The following is a 23638-nucleotide window of genomic DNA, read 5'->3' on the forward strand; positions in this document are numbered from 1 at the left end:
TGGTGTGTGTGTGTGTGTGTGTGTGTGTGTGTGTGTGTGTGTCAGTGGTAGAACAATTGCCTGGCATGCGCTAGGTCCTACATTGATCTCAAGTCCCAAGAGAGTAGGGAGGTTTATATAAGGAAGTAGAGCCCACATAAGGGGACAACAAGAGAAACAGGGCCTGGAGATGTACCCAACATCTATAGGTCAAGAATCTGGGCTACAAAATTTAGGACTTCTGAATAAAAAGAAACTGCATATAACAACCATTTCTAGTCTCATCCTGTGAGCATTCACTTGCGACCTGTTAATGAAACACAGCAACTAACAGATGTGATCCTAGGAGCTGATGGTGGACCCATTGATGTATGAAGGCTGCAGAAGAGCAGGCAGACATGTGGGCATGTTACTAAAAGAGGGAACTTTTTTTCAATAGACAAAGCTGTGCAGTTTTCTGAGGCCTCCTTTACCTGGGACCGGGACTTGGAAGCCACAATCCAAGAGTGAGTTGTCCCCTTGCCATACTAGTATTAAGGTTCTCCTTGCTTTCCTCTTCTCAGAAAATTTTACATAACAGAACATGTGGGAAAACAAAGTATGCATATATGTTCCATTAGATACTAGTGCAGGCCAAATCCCTGGAAGCATGAGCTGAAAACTGAGGTCCTTAAACTCATTCACCATGGTTATATTTGTCACCTTGCTTTACTGAGAGACTATGACTCTCCAGCTAAGAACCTGTGAAGACCTTTGTTCTCCAGATAATGGGTGGAGATAGTGCAGAGTTGACAGGTAGCCCAGGTCTCTGGATGTGATAGAGGATACATACAAGAATATAAACTCAGTTTAAGTTCATTCATTCATTTAGGAATAGTAATCAGGAGCACTAAAATCCTGCTTTTCTCCCCAGATTGGTCAATGCGAGATGTCTGTACAAGGTTAGGTTTTAGATCAGGAGTTTCACATCAAAATAACCCATTCCTGCACTCCACTCTGCAGGTCACTTCTTCTCTCTTGCCATAAGCCGGTCCACTCTGCTGCCCATAGTATGCCTGTTAAGCACCACATGTAATAGCACACCCAGTTCATCCACTGAGTACATCACAAGCTACTACAGAAGCTCAAGCAGGCCCTGACTTTCTTTCTTTGTGACCAAGCATACCTTCTTGTCTCCCTTCTCATGACTTCCCACCCTCCTCTCCTATTCCCACAGTTTCTAACATGGTCTCTGGGGCTAGCGCCAGTGTGAGTGCAAGAGCCCCTTGCTCTAAACCTGCCCAAAACTTGAGAGTTGCCTTTTGCAGAGAGAAATAGGACACAGCTCCCACTTTACTGCTCTAAGTCTGGATCAAGTTCAGCTCATGGTAGGTTAAGAAAGACTACAAGCAAGTTTCTAATGTTCCAGATGTCCTGGGGATTCAAATAATAGGGCTGGCACACAGAACCTTGAGTGTTCTCAAGATTCTATCCCAGTGTGAGAACCCCTCCTCAGCTAGGGAAGTCAGATTGGCAGTGAACAAGCCAGGGAATCTGCTTCCAGCAAATATAAATCATTGAATAGATAAATTTGAGAAACATTGACTAAGAAGATAACGTTTACTTATTAAGTAACTAGATGTGGACATTGACCTAGAACTAGATTCTAGCCCAGCTCTGTTAGTTTAAAAACAAAAGTCCTTAGTCCAGAGCAAGTGACCTTCCAAAGTCATACAGCCTAGCAGTGGCAGACTTGGCACTGTAGTAAGCCAGGACTCTAGGTTTCATGTAGATCAGTTTGTTCAATAATACTTTGTGGGTCGTAGGAGAAATTTCCTATTGGAAACATGTATTTGACACAGGTAGTTTATAAATAAATTGGATAAATTAGGGCTCATTTAGCTATTTAAAGATAAAAAGAAAATCACTAAAGAAGTACTTTGGGGTCTTACAAGACAATTTTCCCAGTCTTAAGAGGAAAATATCCTAAGCTAGACTCCATGGAGAGTCAGAAAAGTAGCATGAATTACTTTTTAATTTCATCCCACTCACCTCCTCAAGCCCCTCCCACTCCCTATGTACAAAACTTTGTTCCTATTTTTTCCTTGTATTTTCACTTTTTTTCTTGGCCTTTCCTTCCTTTCTCTTCCCCTCCTCCATCATTCCCCTTCCCATTTGAACATTTTCTTCTCATTTCCAATATCTGTTATACATTTCAGTCCTAATTCCCACTTTCAGTTTCTCACATCAGAGGAACAATGCAGCATTTAAACATATGTGTCCTATTTATTTCACTTAAGAGTAAAGAACTACTTTTAAATATCCATCTTTATGCCCCCCCAAAAATCTTCAAAAACTTTTATCTCTTTCAGTGTGAACCTGGACATAATGCCAGGGCAGCTGGTGGCTGTGGTGGGTAATGTGGGCTGCGGGAAATCTTCCTTGCTGTCAGCTATGCTGGGAGAAATGGAAAATGTCCATGGGCATATCACCATCAAGGTAAGAGGGAATGCCAGTGACTTCTGACCCTCAAATGTGGGCCACTCTGTCATTTTCTCATTTGGGAGATGAGGCCTTGGTGACATCTGATAGATTTGTAAACTGTAGATTCTCTGCACCATCCCAGGGTCTCTGGGGAGAGTCTAAGAATATGTATTTTTTATGAGCTCTCCAGCTGATTCTCATGTGTATACTGAAGTGTGACAGCTATTGACAAGAGATGTCTTCCTTCAAAGTCTAGGCATTTCTGCTGCATTTATGTATTTCTGAAAATCTCAAATTCTGCAAAATTGTGCAATAAAAATAATAGAACCTAGCAGGAAAAGTGTTGTTAACAGATGACTAAAAACTGAATGCCAGGCATGCTGATACACACCGGTACTCCTAGCACTCTGGGAAGCCAAGGCAGGAGGACCTGAAGTTTGAGCCTAATCTGCGCAGCTTAGTGACTTAGCAAGTTCCTGTCTCAAAATAAAAACTAAAAAAGGTTAGGGATGTAGCTCTGTACAAAGGCCTTGTGTTCAATCCCCCATGAACACACACACACACACATTAAATAACCAACAAAAACAGTACCAATAGTACGGAATAGAAAAAAAAGTAGCTTTGTAAAATCAACACTGGCGTTTCTACCCAATATTACAATTAGCGTGGGATCCTTTTTTGCAAGCTAGATCTTTAAAGGCATTTGTTTCCAATACAAAAACCTGGCATGGGGTGTTGACTTCCTCATCAATCATGATTTTTTTAACATAAGGGAAATGTTTTCAAGGTGCCTTCATGGACATTCTGAACTTCCCCAGAAAGCTGAATTTAGAGATTATAGGTATTTTTGAATAATTAAAGCAGCTGCTACTTACACCAAAGAGAAGCAAGTCTACATTTTCAGCTTTTTTTCTCAAGGTCTTCATATATTGTTAAAGTTTTCTTGTACTACTTTTTTTTTTTTTTTTTTTTGGGGATCAAACTTGGGTCCTTCTGTTTGTGAGACAGACAGTGGAACCACTGAGCTAAATCCCCAGCCCTGTTCCTTTATATTGATCTACTTGGAAAAATTATAAGAACATGTTTTCTTCCACAATATACTAACATCATTATTTGCCAACTCCTAATGAGTTAATTTGCATTTTAAAGAAATCATGCACTATAGCAGAGAAGACTATAGATTTGTTTCCTAAGTCCTTTTGAGAAGCTTTCTATTGTCAAATCATAACTGAGTTCTTTCTCAAATATAGGCATTTGTCAGTCTCTATGTCACTTTGAAAATAATCTCCTCTATGTACCACCTTGAACTCTTTAGTTTTTTGTTTCCTAAAGTGTCATCTATTCCATTTCCTTAAAGTGTTGGCACTACATCAGTCCTAGGAAATTCACTGGGTCTGACTAAAACCATTATCTAGAAGAAGCATGTGCATTTATTTTCTGATTCTTCAGGATCATGTCAAGAAATTGATAGTTTAATGGGAATATTAAATGATGAACAGGATATTGAATCTTTCTTCTCGAGCCATACCATGCAAGCACATTAATAAATATCAAATATTTAGGCAGCCTGTCACATAGTTCTTTGAATCTAAGCTCGGTATTTTCTCCTTGCTCCTGCCACCTCATCCTTCAACCCTGCATTTCTGGCAGTACAGCTTTCATATGGTCTGATCCTTTCCCATGTAGGGTACTACGGCTTATGTCCCTCAGCAGTCCTGGATTCAGAATGGCACCATAAAAGAAAACATCCTTTTTGGATCAGAGTTTAATGAAAAAAGGTATCAGCAAGTTCTGGAGGCCTGTGCTCTCCTCTCAGACTTGGAAGTATTACCTGGAGGAGACCTGGCTGAAATTGGAGAGAAGGTAGGGTCCTTGAGGGGTGAAGAAATATTGAAGAAAGAAAGTGATAGAAGGGGCCGGGGATTTAGCTCAGTGGTTCTCTGCCTGCCCAGCAAGTGCAAGGTCCTGAGTTCGATCCCTGGCACCAAAAAAAAAAAAAAGTGATGGAAGAAATACATGGGAGTAAAAAAAACATGCATATGCTCTAACTGCTCACAATATTTTATGCAAATAACTCTGAATTTTTAAACTTGATGCCTAGAAGCAAAACCAGAAATTATTGATCTAAATCAAATCTAATGAAAAACTATGTCATCTATTGCATCTGTGTTAATAGTGACTGGCCCAAGGTTTATCTATGTTATTAAATGCTTCTTGTAAAAACAGATTTTAATGATACTGCAACTATTGAATGGATATAACATAATTTACTTCACAGTTAGAATGTTTTCAGTCTTCCTTCCCATTTATAAGAACTAATATAATAATCATTTGCAGGACAGTGATTTTTTCAGATGCTAGACAAGTGCAGACATAGGTCTGAAATGAGTTTTTCCATTAATTCAGGATGTATTCATCGAACATCTGCTAGGATAATATCCATAAACCAAATACAGAAAACCTCTACCCTGGCAGCAAACAATGAAAATATTAAATAAGTACATTATATGATAGAAAATGTTACCTTGGGCTTGCCTTTGATCATTGGGTTTAAGGTTATTTATTTCAATGAAACTTACTTATTTTTATACAGAAACTTGTAATGTTTTTAAGCCCTTGATACTTGACCGAGGCAGATTTCTTCCTTTTACTCCACCCTATTAGATTCTATAAAGTGGAATTGGGGAATGGTACTCAGTAGAAATTATTTTCTTCTTCAGGGTATAAATCTCAGTGGTGGCCAGAAGCAGCGAATCAGCCTGGCGAGAGCTGCCTATCAAGATTTAGACATCTATGTTCTGGACGACCCTCTGTCAGCTGTGGACGCTCATGTAGGAAAGCATATTTTCAATAAGGTCTTGGGCCCCAACGGCCTATTAAACAGCAAGGTGAGAAAGCATTCAGAGTGAAGATATGTGGCTGAGAAGATGGGAATCATAGTGTTATGAAGCAGATTTTCTTATTTACTTTGCTCTCTGAGCCTCTGAGGACATATAGTATCAGACTGATCTCTGTGGAGCCTACCCAATGAAGATTTCCGTCATGAAGTTGTGGTTTATATTAGAACTGACTAATTTCAGTCTCATTCTGCGGCTTTTATGTTGAACCTCTTAGAATGATTTTGATAAAAATATTTATTGACCTAGGGTTATAATAAGAAATATATTTAGTCTTTCTCCCCATTTCCTGGCACAAAATTCCTGACAAGTAGTTAAAAGTTTGGAACTTTCACCCCTACCCACTAACCTCCAGGTAGGAAGTGGTGATAAGACAAGGTTATAAAAACTCTTGAACAATGAGATTTGGAGAGTTTCCAGGTTGGTGAACACATCAAGGTGCAAGGAGCCTAGTGCAAAGTAACAGCATGAAAGCTCTGCAACCCTCCTCCATAGCTTGCTTTTCTTTTGGCTGTTTCTGAGCTATAGCCTTCATCATAAGCTGATTCAATAAGTAAAGTAGCCCAAAGCTTTCTAGAAAATTATGGGACCTTAAGAGGGATTCTAGTTCATGGCCAGTTGTCAGAATTATGAGGAGCCTGAGACTATCTACTGACGTCTGAAATGGGGAACAATTTTGTAGGCCTGGAAACTAGGGGTCTGTGCTAATTTCAGTTAGTTAGTGTCAGAACTGCATTGAATTGTTAGACACCCAACTGGTGTCAGGAGCATCCCATAGGACCCAATAATTCACTTGCTTGTGGTAATACATCCTTCAGGTATTATGAGGTATTGTCCTTATGCTCTAAGAGGTCACTTTCCTGGGAATGTTTGCAGGATGTGAGAACACTGTGCCTGAAAAGGATGACTAACCTGAACACAAAATAATGTCTAATAGTTATTTATTAGATATTCACTCATATCCCAGACCTGTATTAAACATTTTCACTGTTTTTTCATTTGATTCTCACAATACCTTTATCAGACAGAACAGGTGAAGTGGGCAGTGAAAATCACAAGAGCTAGTTGTAGGCAGAGACCATACTTGTGTTACAGTGGGCAAATTGGCATGATTATCCTGACATAGTATGCCAAATTTCAAGAGTGGCTGACACAGACCCTCTGTTGATAACATAATTTTCCTTGGCACTGGGCAGGGAGATTCTAACAATATTTGGCCTGTTGCCATCAAGACTCTTGAATGCTGCTAGTTAAGGTTGATGTGATCTGGGCTGCTATTCCACTGTTCCTTTGGCTCTCTTTTGAATCAGTGGATCAGCAGGAACTCACTCTCTCTCCTATTTCTGACCCCAAATTCTGTCCTTAATACCTTCTTAGTTGCATTCATTTTCTAGCTGAATACTCACCTTGTGCCAGGTTCATCGCATGGATAGATGGAAAGGCCTGGTCTTTGATCTCATTTAGTCACAATTTAATGGAAAGACATATAGAAAAGCAATCCAGAATATTACAACACATGAGTTATTTTCATTGTAATCTGCATAAACTATAGTGAAAACATTGGAGGAATATCCCAGTCTTGCTAGAAGATTCAAGAAAGGCACCAGAAGAGCAGGCTTTGAACTGGGAATTAAGGGATGAGAACATCCTGTATATTCCAGATAAGAAGGGTCTAGTCTCTGTTGGGTTGTGAAAAACAGAACAAAGGTATTGGGTTTAGCTTATCTCTCCAGAAACTCATCACAACTTCATAACTCCTAATGCAGCCTCCTTGCTTACCTATAAGTGTTTGTCTTTCTGGCTTGAGTAGAGCTCCTGTCTCAGCAGTCAGTTGAAGAATACTAGGGATGACCAATCTCTGATACCAACAAGGACCTGGATGAATGATTCTTGTTCACAGTTTCTCTAACACACTGAAAAAATGCTTTTTGGTAGGGTTGGTTAGCCAGCAAATGAAAGACTCATAAGGGGCAATTAGTTTTTTAGCTAATTAGCTTTGTATGCACCAATTATAATAATGGGCACTGGTGACTTTCCTAAATTCAATCTTTTGCTATTCCAGGACATGGAAGAGAATGTATTTAGGGTAAAGCTTATTTTCACTGTAGGAAAACAACTATGAGTAGGCCCATGATGTTCAAAGTCTCATTTCACATAGAATCAGAGTATGTAAAATAGGCCAAATTATCAAAACTACATTTTGAAGCAAAGCCTTAGTATGAATTGACATATTTGTTTTTCCCTTTTAAGAGTAATGCAGGGAAGGGCCTGGGATTTCGCTTAGTAGCATCATGCCTGCCTCAATCACAAGGTCCTGAGTTCAATCCCCACTACCAGAGAGAGAGAGAGAGAGGGAGGGAGGGAGGGAGAGAGTAATGCAAGGAAGAGGGTGGACACAGACAGGCAGACAGCACAACTTAATGTTATTTTTTACAGACTCGACTGTTGGTTACACACAGCATCCACTTTCTTCCCCAAGTGGATGAGATTGTGGTTCTGAAGAATGGCACTATCTTGGAGAAAGGATCCTACAGTGCTCTGCTGGCCAAACAAGGAGTATTTGCTAAGAATCTGAAGACATTCACGAGACATTCAGATTCTGAAGGGGAGGCCACAGGTATGTAAAGAGGATTGGAACAAGTATAGACTTTGGGGTCTGGGTGGGAATGATAGACCAATATCGATCTGTTTAATATCCAGTGAACTAGATTTGAAAGTAAATTACCCAAGGTTTCAAGCTCTACTCCTCTGTGCTCTGAGTAAAGAAACAAACTGTGTTTGTAAGCCTGGACCAAACTGGTGGTTTACCCTGCTCATCTGTCTCTGACACTCAATCAAAGGACATCCTTTAGAAAGGTACCCCCTAAAATTTGGGTGAGTAACCCTTGTGGAAAGAACACTAGTGGATGCCCAGCTCCTGTTGATTCAAATCTTACATGCCACTCCAACTACTGCAAACCCACTGAAACTAGTTCCTGGACTGAAAACTCATTGAAACCAACTTCTGGCTAGTATTGTCACCAGTTTGCTTAGATCCTCACTTTTAATAATAATGGAAATTAAAACTAAAGTATGATCTGCAATTCAGAAAAGCTTTAATTGGAAACTTAGAGGGAAGACTGGAAGATGCTAGCTAAAGTGGCTGGAAAGGGCACACTCACAGGGGTTCAGATTGATCCACCCACAAAGGTAGCAAGCTAACTTTAAGGATTAACTGGTGGGCTGGAATTTGGTTGATTTTCTCAGTTCTGGTGTGATAGTTCTAGAATCTTTTTGGCTGAGGGATAGACTCAAGTGGGATTCCACCTTTCCTGAGATCCAGGTGATCACAGGTTCAAAACAATAGCTAGAGGGCTGGGGATTTAGCTCAGTGGCGTCATGCCTGCCTTACAAGTGCAAGGTCCTGAGTTTAATCCCTGATACTGAAAACAAAAAACAAAAATCCAAAAAACAAAAACAATGGCTAGAGACATAGTTGAATATCCCTGGAAATCCCCCACCCTGGTGTCCTTAACCTTGAAGGGATGAGATCATGTAAATTCAGGGCTAATCAACCTTGTGTTGCCAACTCCTAGACAGTTACTCACCAAATGATTAACACATCTATATGAAAAGCTGAAAAGGAGCTTGACCCAAAGTTTTAAGGTAACAAAGGATATAAAATAATCAAGCTTTGTTTTGCTTTTAGTTATCCATTTATCTGTAGGCCCAAGGGAAGAGTCATTGTTTATAGCAAAAGTGGTTTTTAAGTCTCTGACTATCCCAGGAGAAAACAAACATCATGCTTTCAAAGAGTAGTGGGTTAAGGACCCAGGATTTTGCCTGTTCCCAATCTCCAATGTGGTCCCTGACTATGTAATGACTGCATTAGTACTAATAGTCTACTACTAAATTCTTTTTTTTTTTTTTTACTAAATTCTTGATAAGCTTTAACAACAACAAAACTCCTGGATGCATAAACCAGAAAACATCATGACAGCTGCATAGTGTCACAGTATACCATAGGAATAGCCCCTACTATTGTCACCATTGGGTTCACTGAATAACTCCAGGTAGTAGTGGAGCCATTTATTGTGAGTCTTCCTCGGGATCTGCCATTAGTAGTCTTGGGCATAGTCCTGGTTATCAGCTTCACATAGTGACCACCAACAGGTCAGGACCCAGAAAGCAAACTCTAGAGTTATATTCAGTAATCAGGTGAGAGAGCATCAACAGAGCCTAAAAGGTAGATGCAGGAAGGTGGAAGGTGGAGGTCTGGGATAGCTGCTTGGAGCCCCTTCTCACTCCGGCCTGCCTGGGGCCAATCAGTGAGGACTAGTTTGCCGCTTAGGAGCCCCTGCAACGCCCCCACTCCCAGCTCTCAGGCCTCCTGATTGTGCCAGTCCTTGGATCCACTCTGCAGAGGCACAGGTGGTCAGAAAGGGCATTTTTTGAGATCCATACTTTGAATATCTTCAAAGAAAGGGCAGAGAGAACCTGTAGTAGAACTTTGCAGAGTTTAACCCTGCAGGAGGTCAGGGAGCTCAATTTGGGCCTTGTGGCCCGAAATCACCCTGAATCTCAGGGATCTGCCATCGACTGGCTGAGATCAAACGACTTAGTTCTGCACATGGCTGTGCACATTGTCTATCATGACAGCAGAGATATAGCCTTCAAATTCTTTTTCTTCTTTCTTTTCCTCATTCCACTCTGCAAATTCTTTCTTTTTCCTTTCCTTTTCTTCCAACTCAGTCTCTTGCTCCCCCATATTATTCCTCATCTCTCTTTCTGTTCCTATCCCTGCCCTAACTTGATTTCTTTTTATCATTTTTTCTTTTTTCTTAATCTTTTCTTCTTTCATTTTCCTTCACTCAAGAGTCAATAGTTTCAAAGGAAAGTGAGCCCCTATTACTGTTGTTATATTCTTGTCCTTATTCTTGCACTCTGTCTTTCCCTTTTGACTTTAACAGTTTCCTAAAGATTGTATGGTCATCCTATGTCCTCTGGCTTCACTTGAAACCTTCTCCAATTCTTTTACTTACCTACTCCTCTCATCCTAACTGTCTAAGCCCCCATCCTAAATGGTAAAGATGCTATATTGAAGAATTTATTCACTGCAAATATATTTTGGGCTGCTTATTGATTTTAATTTAATTCACATGGTTTAAAAGTGATAGATTAATGACTACCACAAGTGGTCAATTTGTAAGTTGTGCTTGATCCTATTGTGTTGCTGACTGTATCAATTGGGCTAAAGGGTTGTGGTTGATTTAATGAGTTGTCTTCTCTAATATTATGAAAATGAGAATGTCTATGAGTCATTAGAGACTCAAAAGCTAAAGTGCAACTATATTGGGAAGATTTAAGTAATAACCCAGAAATTAAACCAAGGAAGACCCAACAACAAAAAGAGAAATGAGAAAACACTTAAACAAGACACAAAGACAGACTTCTAGTTCACCAATGGCAAAAAAGGGCAAATGAGGTTGAAAAGTCTGACAGTGAACCACCAGGACACCCTGAACTCATAGCACAGCTAAAGTGCAACTATATTGGGAAGATTTAAGTAATAACCCAGAAATTAAACCAAGGAAGACCCAACAACAAAAAGAGAAATGAGAAAACACTTAAACAAGACACAAAGACAGACTTCTAGTTCACCAATGGCAAAAAAGGGCAAATGAGGTTGAAAAGTCTGACAGTGAACCACCAGGACACCCTGAACTCATAGCACAGAAAGTAACACTATAGAGCACAAATACAGAGCAATCAGGCTTTAGAAAAATTCAAAGCAGAAATAATTTCCCAGATAACTACAGAGATGGTGAGCAAAATAAAAGTCATGATTAGAGACTCTAGAACAGAAACTGATAAAAAAACAGATGCGTTCAGGACTATGATAGAAGCCATGAAGGCCCAGCATAAGAAAGAAATGGAAGGGAGGGCAGGGGTAAGGGGAAAAAATGAGAATCAAGACTTGTCATGTAGAGGTACAAGATCCCAACAATGAATGTAACTGTACTATATCCCTAAAATGTACCAATAAACCCAATTAAAGATGAAAAAAAAAAGAAAGAAATGGAAACAATGAATACCCAACATAGGAAAGAAATGGAACCCATGAAACAGACTCAAACAGATATCCAGGAGATTTAAAACTCTATTGAAAGCTTTTGTAGCAGGACAAAAGAATGTGAAGATAGAATTTCAGATATAGAAGATAGAATTGCAGTCAGTGATGGTGAAAAGAGAGGTCTCTTAAAAACAGTAAGGGAACATGAGAAATTGATCCAACAACTCCTAGATTATTCAAAGAAGAATACCATAAGACTGATAGGAATCCATGAAGTAGCAAGAGAAAATACAAATGATTTTAAAAAGCTGTTCACAGAATTAATGACAGAAAATTTCCACAGCAGAGGGGAAAAATTTGACGTACAGATAAGTGAGGCATATAGGACTCCAACTAGCTATGATAAAAATAAATTTACACCTAGATATATAGTAATCAAGATCCCAGAAACCCAACAGAAGAACAAAGTACTATAAACAGTAAGAGAAAAGAAACAAATCATATGTAAAGGAAAGCCCATTAGAATTGCAGCAGACTTTTCAACACAAACCCTCAGGTCAAGCAGAGCCTGGAGTGAGGTATTTCAAGTCCTAAAAGAAAACAACCTCCAACCTACACTAATGTATCCTGCCAAACTCCCTTTCAGAATGGATGGGAAATAAGATACTTCCATGACAAAGAACAACTGAGAAACTTCATGAATATCAAACCAGCATGACAAGGAATTCTAAACAATATCCTAGAGAAAGACAATGAAGGTCACAACACCATGAGGCCCAACAGAGCAAATCAAATAGGCAAGCCAAGAAACTAAAAGGAAAGGGAGAAAAATCAAAAAGAGTCAACAAAAGGACAATAACATGACAATAATAAGTCAGTACATATCCAGTTATAACCATCAATGTCAATGGCCTCAATTCACCAATCAAGAGAAATAGACTGGCAGAATGAATTAAGAAGCAAAATCCAACAATATGTTGTATACAAGAAACACACCTAGTGCAAAAAGAAGCCCATAGACTGAAAGTAAAAGGATGGAAAACAGTTCTCCATGCAACAGAAGCCCAGAAAAAAGCAGGGGTAGCTATCTTATTTGCAGACAAAGTAAATTTCAAACCAAAACTGATTAAGAGAGACAAAGAAAGTCACTACATCCTTGTAAAGAGAACAATTCAAGAGGAAGAGATGATAATCATAAACATATATGCACCAAATATTAATGCCCCAACCATATAAAACAAATATTAAGTAACATGAAAAACCAAATAAGCACTAATACAATTGTAGTGGGGGATCTAAATACCCCATTATCACAAATAGATCATCTAGGCAAAAAATCAACAATGAACTGAACCAAGCTTTTGAACATATGGATTTAATAGACATTTATAGAGTCTTCCACTCCACAAAATCAGAATATACATTCTTTTTGGCTGCACATGGGTCATTGTGGTCCAAGATAGACCACAAACTAGCTCATACAACAGATATGAATAAATGCAAAGGAATCAAATTTATCCCCTGTATATTATCAGATCATCATGCAATCAAGCTGGGGATCAATAGCACAAGAAACCGTAGGAACTTTACAAACACATGGAAATTGAACAACACTCTCCTGAACAATCGACGGGTCACAGAGGAAATTAAAGAAGAAATTAGATAGTTTTTATAAATAAATGATAATACCAATACAACATACAGGAATCTATGGGACACAATGGAAGCAGTTCTACATGGAAAATTCATAGCATTTCCACACTAGGAAAACAGCATGATCTCAAATAAATAACCTAATGATGAATCTTAAACTCTTAGGAAAAGAAGAGCAAGAAAAACCCAAAGCTCATACAAGAGAGGAAATTATAAAGATTGGAGCAGAAATCAATGAATTGGAAATTAAGAAAATGATACAAAAAATAAATGAATCAAAGAATTGGTTTTTTGAAAGAATAAATAAAATCAATAAACCCTAGCTAACCTTATCAAAAAAAAAAGAAAGAAAGAAAGAAAAGGCTCATATCCATGCAATAGGAATGAAAACGGTGAAGTCACAACAGATCCAACAGAAAGAAATACAGAGGATCATCAATACCTACCTAGAGAACCTGTACTCTAATAAAATGGAAAACACAGAAGAAATTGACAAATATCTAGATACATATGAATTACCAAAGTTGAACGAAGAAGATAAAAACTTTTAAACACCCCAATTACAATGAGTGAAATTGAAAATGTAATTAAAACCTTACCAACAAAGAAAAGCCCTGATCCTGGTGGATTCACTGCTGAATTTTAAAAGACACTTAAAGAAGAACTACTGCCCTGCTCTTTAAACTTTTCAATGAAATTGAAAAGGAAGCAATACTTTACTTCCAAATTCATTCCTAGGAGCAAGTATCACTTTGATTCCCAAACCAGGGAAAGGCTCAATTAAAAAAGAGAACTACAGGCCAACCTTCTTAATGCATATAGATGCAAAAACCCTTAATAAGACACTAGCAAACAGAATACAGAGGATTCTCAAGAAGATCATACATCCTGACCAAGTTGGATTTATTCCAGGGATGTAAGGATAGTTCAACATACATAAGCCAATAAATGTAATACACTATATTAACAGAGTCAAGGACAAAAACCATATGATCCTCTTGATAAATGCAGAAAAAGCATTTGACAAAATTCAACACCTGTTCATGAAAAAAACCCTGCAAAAAATTGCAATAGATGGTCTTTATCTCAACTTAATAAAGGCTATCTATGAAAAACCAACAACCAACATCATATTAAATGGCCCACAACTGAAAACCTTCAAGATAAAATCAGGAACAAGACAAGAATGCCCACTATCACCACTCCTCTTCAATATAGTTCTGGAAACATTAGCCACAGCAATTAGACAAGAGAAAGAAATTAAAGCAATAAAGATAGGAAAGGAAGAAGTTAAACTGTCACTATTTGCTGATAATATGATACTCTACATTGAAGACCCAAAAATTCCACCAAAAGACTTCTAGACTTAATTGACATTTTTAGCAGAGTAGCTGGATACAAGGTCAACACTCAAAAATCAATAACCTTCCCATTAACAATGGAAAAGGGTTCCTTTCTCCCCACAACCCTGCCAACATTTGTTATTGGTTGATTTCTTGATAGCAGCCATGTTTTGTGGGGTGAGGTGGAATCTCAGTATTGTTTTCATCTGCATCTCTGGAATGACCAGTGATGTGGAACATTTTTTCATATATTTACTTGATGCTTTTACTTGTTTATCTGAGAAATGTCTGTGCATTTCAGATGTCCATTTTTGAATTGGGTTTTTATATTTGGAAATCAATATGAAGATAACTCAAAGAGCTGGGACTAGAGGTTCCATTTGACCCAGTCATCCATCTCCATTGGGTATCTTTCCAAAAGAATTAAAAGAACCATATCACAGTGATATATGCACACCCATGTTTATAGCTGCACAGTTTGTAATAGCTGAAACTTGGAAACAGCCCATTTGCCCATCAGTTGGAGACTGGATAAAGAAGGTGTGGTTTTTCTATAAAATGGAATACTAGTCAGCCACGAAGAATGAGAAATTAGATTCATTCATAGGAAAATGAATACATATTGAGGATATACTCCTAAATGCAATAAATAAGTCACATATGTATAGATACCAAATAGTTTCTCTGGTGTGAAAAACTATAATGGTACATAAGATCCTCATAATATAATGGACAATGTGAAATAGGAATAAAAGGGCTAAAGGTACAGGGGAAGTGGGAAGGGTAGGGGAAAGATAATAAGGGAAAAGGAAAAACATGAGAAAATGAAAAAATGGAAATAAAATATTTGTAAATAGGGAAAGGAGGAGGGGGTGAAGTGAGTGCAGGGACAAGGGGAAAAAATGAGAACCAAGATCTGTCATGTAAAGGTACAAGATCGCAATGATGAATGTAACTGTACTGTATACCTAAAATGTACCAATAAACTCAATGAGAGAAAAAAAAGTTAGATGAATATTTTGACTGTGAGGTTAGAGCCTCAACATTACCATGTCAGGTGACCCTTTGGATTGTTACAATCCTTTGGTTGATTTCAGAGTTCTAAAAAAATTAATTTTGACTTTTTCCTTTTTTGTGGTCAGTATTTACATCATCTTTTCAGAGGAGCAGATTTCTGGAGATCCTTATTCTACCATTTACACTGATTATCCCACTGTTTTACATTTATTTTATTTTTAGGGTGGCTTTTTAAGTACTCTCGATTAATAAAAGTTCGTTAAATTATGTGAATTTTAGGGTGAAGATTTTCAGTTTACAATCATATCTTTAGTCAATTCTTGGAATGGAGACTTCTGTTTGTCTACTATAAAGTTTAACATTTCTTTCCTGCTTCAAAGGAACTTATAATTCTAGAAACTGTTTTCTTTTTCGGATCATTTTTCTCTTCAGATGGAACATTAACACATCTCCTTATCATGGCGTTTCTGAATAAGAATGTATACTGTATACTGAAAGGGCTAGGGATGGATGTAGTTCAGTAGTAGGGTACTTTCCTAGCATACACAAGGCCCTGCATTCAATCTGCAGTTCTGCAAATAAATAGAAGGGAATGAAAGAGAGTAGCATGAGTGCTAATAATTGGTATTTATGGGATTCAGTCTTCTGGCCTACATCTGGAATCCATTGCTGAAACCAACCAAATTAGAGAAGGCTTTTTCCTTCTTGTTCATAGGACTACACTCAGTGCTGTTTTTCTAACCTCTGTGTATCTGCCTAGTCAATGATGGTGATGAAGAAGATGATGACAGTGGACTGATATCCAGCATAGAGGAATTCCCTGAGGATGCAGTCTCCTTGTCCATGAAAAGAGAGAACAGTCTTCATCGAACTATGAGCCGCAGGTGGGCTGTTTATTTAGCTGGCAGTCTTCAACCCTTCCACATTTCCGCTTGACCATTCTCTTTTTCTCTGTGGGTGTTTCCTAAGATGGCAGACGCCCGTGGACATTGGTAGTTCTGCCTTTGCCTCCTGCATAGGCAGGAGGATGTGTTAGGACTGTGTCAGTTTCCCATGGTCATCTCCTTTGGTGTATGCTTTGATCCAACAGTGATTGTAATATCGTCTTGCAAGATAACCCTAGGAAGCATCGAGATTTTTAGGAACGTTTCTCCCTTTCTGCTTCTCTGCTCTAGGTCCAGCAGCCGGCATCTGAAGCCCTTGAAAAACTCCTTTGGAACTCAGAATGCCCTAAAGGAGGAAGAAGAATCAGTGAAAGGACAAAAACTAATTAAGAAGGAATTCATGGAAAGGGGAAAGGTGAACGCCATACAAAAAGTATCATTTGAGATGATAGATAGCTTAGAATATGAAATTTTAAAATTGGTTGCGGTCCAGGGGTTTAGCTCAGCAGCACTATGCCTGCCTTGCAAGAACAAGATCATAAGTTCAATTCCTGGTACCAAAAAATAAAGTAAAATAAAACTAATTGAAACTTGAATACGTAAGAGCAACATGTTCTATTTGTTATGAATCTTCAGATTCTTTATTAAAGTTATAAATGAGGCAGTAGGCTTTCTATCAAATCATATTTCTATGATAAATGACATGTTTTCTGTAAATATCTTGATCCCATCCTTCATGAGTATTTAATTCCACTTTAATGTTTAGAGAACAGGGCTGGGGATTTAGCTCAGTGGTTCCAGTGCCTGCTTCACAAGCACAAGGACCCAAGTTTGATCCCCAGTACTAAAACAACAACAAGCAAATCTAATGTATAGAGAATAGCAAAACTGCTTTGAGATGCAATTCTATAAGCAAAGAAACACTAATATATAAGACCTAGAGCATATAATTCAAATTAATTCAAGCCACAAAGGCCAAGGTCTGCAATAAATCTCCACATCCTGCTCTGTTTTGATACCTTCCCATCTTAATTATCTTCAGATTCTTTGAATAACTTGATTGCTACTCTGCATTATGTTTCACCATTGATCTATTATCTTGGCCCAGTTCAGAAATATGACCACAGATCACCAGATTTTGCTACTATCCACATTTCCAGGGGACTCCACTCCTCCTTGTGATTGGTCTTCTAGGTGATTCCTCACCAAAAGCCATTAAAGTGTTCTACTAATATCAATGCGGTCTTTGCAGGTGAAGATTGGCAACTACATGAAATACCTACAAGCAATGAGATGGCATTCAATAGCCTTCATTGTCTTTTTCTACATGATGAATTCTGTGGCTTTTATTGGATCCAATCTTTGGCTCAGTGCTTGGACCAGGGACTCTAACACTTTCAACAGCACCAACTATCCAGCCTCTCAGAGAGACATGAGAATTGGGGTCTATGGAAGTCTGGGAGTAGCACAAGGTAGGTATTCGTAAAGGTTATGAGAACCATCTTTTACAGAACTCTGGACCTTGTACTTTTCTGGGACTCAGGAGAACATTTGTTATTTTATCCTGGGCACAGATTTTCAGGATTCTTGTACATGGAGCTGATAAAACTATTTCCTATTTCCAGCCATATTTGTGGTTATAGCAAGTCTCTTGAGTGTGTACAGCTGCAACCATGCATCAAAAACCTTGCACGGGCAACTGCTCATCAACATCCTTCACGCACCTATGAGTTTTTTTGATACAACGCCCACAGGCCGGATTGTGAACAGGTTTTCTGGTGTAAGTATCTCAAGGAAGATATGGTGGTGTGTTTATATGGTGGTGATCTTTCTATTTCTTATAGGGAGGAATTCTCATTCCCTCCCACCAGCCAACTCTGTACAATTTCAGTTTTCTTGTCCATTCAGCATGCACCTGTTTTTTAGGTCCTTTTTAAGGCACTTCCCAAGGAATCTAGGGATGAATAGCTCTGGCCATTTAGCAGCTACTGTCTAGTGAAGGAGACAACCAAAGAAATGAAGAATTTTGAGGGAATGTGGTAAGAAGTTTGGAGAGTGGTGTGCTGCAAGTACGAAGAAATGATAGAGAAGAGAGGTACTCACTTAATCTGGATGACTGAGGCTAGGGAATGTCAGAAAAAGTGAAACAAGTTCAATAAGAGAAGTAAGGCAGGGAGATGGTGGGAGTTGTTGAGGGAGGGGGTGGGCAACAGAAGCATGGTGACCAGGCTGTTCTTCAGGGTGGGAAGGGACCTAAATAAAAGCACTGACATAGCCTGTGCCAGTAAATGAAAGGAATAGTAGGGTAATCCTTTGCTTGATCTCTCTGATTTCATTTCTGAAACTTCTCTTTGATGCTTTAAAAATTAGTGAATCAGACACAAAAGCTTAAATGTTGCATGGTTTCTCTTATATGAGAAACCCAAAATATAAACAAAGAGCAACATAAAAGCTGGATAATAGGAAGCAGGAAGATAGATCTTTTTCAGATGAGACAGGGGCCAAGAAATGGAGGAAGGGGAAGGAAAGGGTATGATAAAAGAATTGAGATGTGCGTGTACCAGTTCTCTGGGAGGAAAATAATCACTGTGTAACGCAAACATGTACAAGTAAACAAAACAAAAGCCGGGGAAAAAAGAATGAATGCATTAGGTTTGGATATTGAATGAGAGTTTTGTAGTTTTAAGGAGAGTTTCAAACATTGTTTCAATCTACTTTAAATCTTGGAGCCACTGGCATTCTTCTATTCACTCAAAAACATTTTGAGTACATTTCAAGAGCCAAATACTACACTAGGCACTGGACTCTCGATAAATGGAAAGCTCATACATAGTCGGCTCTCTTCCATGGGCGAGACCTGATTCATTTATTTATCTTTTCAGTGGTTCTGAGATGGAAGTTTCAGAAACAGAAGCAGAGACTAGGCAATTCTGAACTATATTCAAGTACCATCGGCACAGTTTCTAGGACTCTGCCTGGGGAGGGAGTATTTTTTTTTTAAAGTGTTTGAGCAGCATGGACTCTTAGATCTTTAGTCCACACACATAAGCAGACACATGTAGTAGCTCATAGCGCACTGCCAGGATGTGGGGACAGAGCAACCACTTAAAAAAGTGGGCAGGTAACTAACTGGTCCCCAATTGTCATCTTCCTCTGGGGCAGAAACAAAAGACATATTATCAGGGAGACTACTTAAATTGGCTCTTTGCCTTTTAATAGCTTTTGGGTGGAGACATTTCCCACAGGAATTTTACAAAGATTGTGTGGTCTTTTCCGTGTCATTTTTTTTATTAATCTTATGAAAAAGAGAGCATAGAGCTGGTTAGGCTACAGTTATACTTTTCCAAGTGCTTTTGCATGAATAAGGAGACTATCATTAATCATATGTACATGGGGGGGTAGATGATTCAGACATGTAAAGGTGAATTTGTTACAGAGTTTTCTATAATCAGTGGCTGAATCCTTAAGAGGAGAAAGAGCAAAAGAATATTGACGCTCACACGTCATCCCAGCTACTCAGATGGCTGATCCAGGAGGATCACAAGTTTGAGGTCAGCCTGAGAAACTTTATGGGACCTTGTAAAAAAGAGTTGGGGATTACCGGGTGTGGTGACACATGCCTATAATGACGGCACTCAGGTGGCTGAGGCAGGACAAGCACCATGAGTTCTAGCCCAACCTGACTATATAGTGAGATCAAGGCCAGCCTGAACTACATAGCGAGTCCCTGTCTCAAAAAACCTCCCCCCACTAAAGAATTGGGGATATAGCTCAGGGGAAGGGGCTGAATGCAATAACCAGTACTACAGAAAGAAAGGAAAGGAAAAAAAGTGGGGGGAAAGGAAGTGAATCAAAGGGAAAAGAAAGGAGAAGAAATGGAGGAAATAAGGATGAAGAATGTATGCTAGGTAAGGATCAAACATAATCTGCATAGAACTAATAGCTGGTGAGGGTCTCTCTCCTCTTGTCTCTTTCTTTTCTTTCTCTTCCCTTCTTGTTCTTTCTCCTCTTCCTCCTCCTCTTCCTCCTCCTGTTCTTTCTCTATTCTTTTTGCTCCTTACCCTCCTCCCGTCTCAACCCTGGACACTAGACTCAGGAGTCATTCTTGATTCAGAGCTGTCTTGGAAAACAATTATCTTTGACTCATTTTGGGAAACTCCAGAGATAATTTGGACTCATGTTAATACTTACATATTGATAATCATAGAATCAGTATAACCCTCTAAGAAAGCTCAGGTAGGGAAAACCAAGATATAAGCCAGGCTTCCTGGATATGTTCTAAACCGTTCATTCTCCATCAGTTTTCTCGTTTGTTAATTTAATCCACATGACAGGAAGACAGTGAGGCACTAAGACCCATCTGCCACCTTTGGGCTTCTTAATTAGAACCCTGACCAGCCAGGGATCACAATCCTTTGCACTTCCCTTTCCTCTTGAAGTTCTGTGCCTGGCAGAGGAAACAACTTCTCACTGTAAGGTGGTTCTTTGGTTAAGGGTAGGTGACAAAGGCTTGTTGACTGGAGCTTCCAAACAAGTATTTGTTAAGTGTTTGTTGTGTTGTGGGCTCTATTCTAGGTACTCAATAGAGTTAGGACCTATGTAGAGTTAGAATAATTGAACTGGCTCAGTTATGGGAGAAGGATTTACCAGCATGACTCTATTAGCTTATAATAATTATGAATGGTTTAATAAATTTGATGAGTGAGAATAGTGAAAACCCTTCCTATAACTGTTGTAAAACGTGAGGGATGACTGTTGTATCTGTTTAGAGGGACACTGAAGAATGAGGAAATTACAGAAGTTAGGGTAGTTATCTGAGTATGCAGTACAATATATTGCAAATTAATATCTTTAAAAGATTAAATGACATTCATTGGAAACAACCAGATTCCTGGCTATAACCAGGAGGATGTAAAATGTCTAAGTAATTCATTGGCTCACTATCTCTCCTAATGATATTCCTAGGATATTTCCACCGTGGATGAATCCCTCCCTCAGACCTTGCGCAGCTGGCTGATGTGCTTCCTGGGGATAGTGAGCATTCTTGTCATGATCTGCATGGCTACCCCTGTATTTGCCATCATTATCATTCCTCTTGGCATTATTTATGTGTCTGTCCAGGTAGGTTTGGAAATGGCTAGATGTTTGTTTCTCTCTGCTTGTAAAAGCCCAGTATTGGCTTCTCCAGCATCTATCTTTGCCAGTTAGTCATGTATTGATTGGCCCAGGAGCCCACTGCTGACTTTCCCAAGTTAAATTGTTAACATCCATAGGTATATGGCTTACGGCACACTTCACCCTATCTTGGATTTATGTTTGGATTCAAGGCTACTTTGAGATTGGCTCTAGACAAAGTCTTTCAGTTCCATAAGAACCTCTAAAATGGTTAGGTCGTTTTAGAAGGTGCTTCCTCTTTCAGCTTTGAATAGGTATATCTGCTTGGAGATATCTCTCAGCAGGAGCTAGATCTCTTTTCACTTCAGGCAGTTCTAGTTTTGCTGGGATTCCTGTGGATGATTTAGATTCAATTTCAACATATTCTTGGAGGGATCTGGTAACTTAAGAACCATGGTTTACAGAAAAAGTAGGAAGGGCTTCATGCCCACAATAAAAATTGATAAGGAAATGAGAACCAAGACCTGTGATGTACAGGTACAAGATCCCAATAATGAATGTAACTGTACTGTATCCCTAAAATGTACCAATACTGTGGATGATTTAGATTCAATTTCAACATATTCTTGGAGGGATCTGGTAACTTAAGAACCATGGTTTACAGAAAAAGTAGGAAGGGCTTCATGCCCACAATAAAAATTGATAAGGAAATGAGAACCAAGACCTGTGATGTACAGGTACAAGATCCCAATAATGAATGTAACTGTACTGTATCCCTAAAATGTACCAATAAACTCAATAAAAGAAAGAAATTGATAAGGAGAGTGAAGCTTGGAGGAGAGCCCTCGACCTGCCAGTTGTCTTTATGATGAATTGTATATCTAGGGGATACAGTTATGAGGACCCTAAGGTGTGGGTCATATGGCACTGTGGCCTGTGGTAAGACAGCATCCGTTGTATTGTTCTGTGGCTACACTGTCATCTCCATAACACACTTTTGACTGTTCATAACAAATCAACAAATAAGAGGCAGGATTGTTTGAGGAAACTTCAGATATGATTGTGATTCTCAAATGCCCAATTCTTCCCAGGTTTGAACAAATCCACTGAATCCAGTAGCACCACTCTCCCACCCATCATACCTTGCCTTTCCGGCCACAGACTTACTGGCTACATTCTATCACATCCAGTTCTTTCTTGTACACTCAACATCCTGCGCCTATCCATTGCTCCCTTCACCTTCACACACCGCCAAGACAAGTTGTAGTTACAATTGACTTGTTCTTCAGTTTTTACCCAAACCACAGCCTTCCTTCTTCTGACCATTTTGTCCCAGACCCACTTTACACTCCCCTGGGTCCGAGAAGTCTTTATAAAATCCCTTTGAAGACAATTTCTCTGACCTGTACAGAAACTATCATTTGGACAACCTACGCAGACTTCAAGGGAGAATGTGGACCCAACTGACAAAACTCCTGTGGATTAGAAACTCAAACCTCTATGGCTATGTTCCCCACCAACCACAGTCTTGCCGTTCTTCTCCTCTTTAGGCCTAGCTCCTTATTCTTCTAGCCAGTGGTGACACCGCAGGCTTCTGTCTGGCTCAGATGTGGGCTGTGGCCCCCAAGTGAGGAGCGCTGAGTCACGGCCCTTACGGAAGAAGCGGATGTGACATGATGCATGCCTGACACCTTACTTTTTGTGTTCAGGTGTTCTATGTGGCTACTTCCCGCCAGCTGAGACGTCTGGACTCTGTCAGTAGATCCCCCATCTACTCTCACTTTAGTGAGACAGTTACAGGTTTGCCTGTTATCCGTGCCTTTGAGAGCCAGCAGCGATTTCTAATGTGCAATGAGAGGGCAATTGACACCAACCAGAAATGTGTCTTTTCCTGGATTATCTCAAACAGGTGAGGCTTCCCTTGGATATTTACCCAAATGTATGCTTTGGGGTTCTGCATGCATGGCCAATAGTATGAAACTCACACTTGGGCTAGGGATTTAGCTCAGTGGCACTTGGCCTGCCTCACAAGCACAAGGTCCTGAGTTCAATCCCTAGTACTGCAAACACAGACATACACACACACACACACAACTTCACATTGGCCACACACAACTCTCATGGTATGTAAGACAGAAGAGACCATGGGGTTTGGAGTCAAGAGACTGGTTTCCTATGTCAGCTCTGCCAGTTACCAAGTTAGGTGAATTGCCTTGACCTCTCTAAGGAAAATAT

At 39.3% G+C, this 23638-nt stretch overlaps 1 protein-coding gene across 1 annotated transcript in view; it reads left to right on the forward strand.

Moving 5' to 3' along the window:
- The window catches only part of Abcc2 (ATP binding cassette subfamily C member 2), a 72512-nt gene that overhangs the window by 37143 nt on the left and 11731 nt on the right, over nucleotides 1-23638 (forward strand). Inside the window, exons 15-25 of the mRNA XM_010638530.2 lie at nucleotides 419-485; nucleotides 2331-2457; nucleotides 4129-4305; nucleotides 5163-5330; nucleotides 7776-7956; nucleotides 16165-16288; nucleotides 16580-16703; nucleotides 17541-17760; nucleotides 17914-18068; nucleotides 21254-21409; nucleotides 23113-23312. Coding sequence (XP_010636832.1) covers nucleotides 419-485; nucleotides 2331-2457; nucleotides 4129-4305; nucleotides 5163-5330; nucleotides 7776-7956; nucleotides 16165-16288; nucleotides 16580-16703; nucleotides 17541-17760; nucleotides 17914-18068; nucleotides 21254-21409; nucleotides 23113-23312 — 1699 coding nt within the window. The remainder of the gene's footprint in view (nucleotides 1-418; nucleotides 486-2330; nucleotides 2458-4128; nucleotides 4306-5162; nucleotides 5331-7775; nucleotides 7957-16164; nucleotides 16289-16579; nucleotides 16704-17540; nucleotides 17761-17913; nucleotides 18069-21253; nucleotides 21410-23112; nucleotides 23313-23638) is intronic.

This window comes from Fukomys damarensis, unplaced genomic scaffold (genome assembly GCF_012274545.1).
Source record: "Fukomys damarensis isolate Sample0158 unplaced genomic scaffold, DMR_v1.0_HiC HiC_scaffold_8, whole genome shotgun sequence".
Taxonomy (NCBI): domain Eukaryota; kingdom Metazoa; phylum Chordata; class Mammalia; order Rodentia; family Bathyergidae; genus Fukomys; species Fukomys damarensis.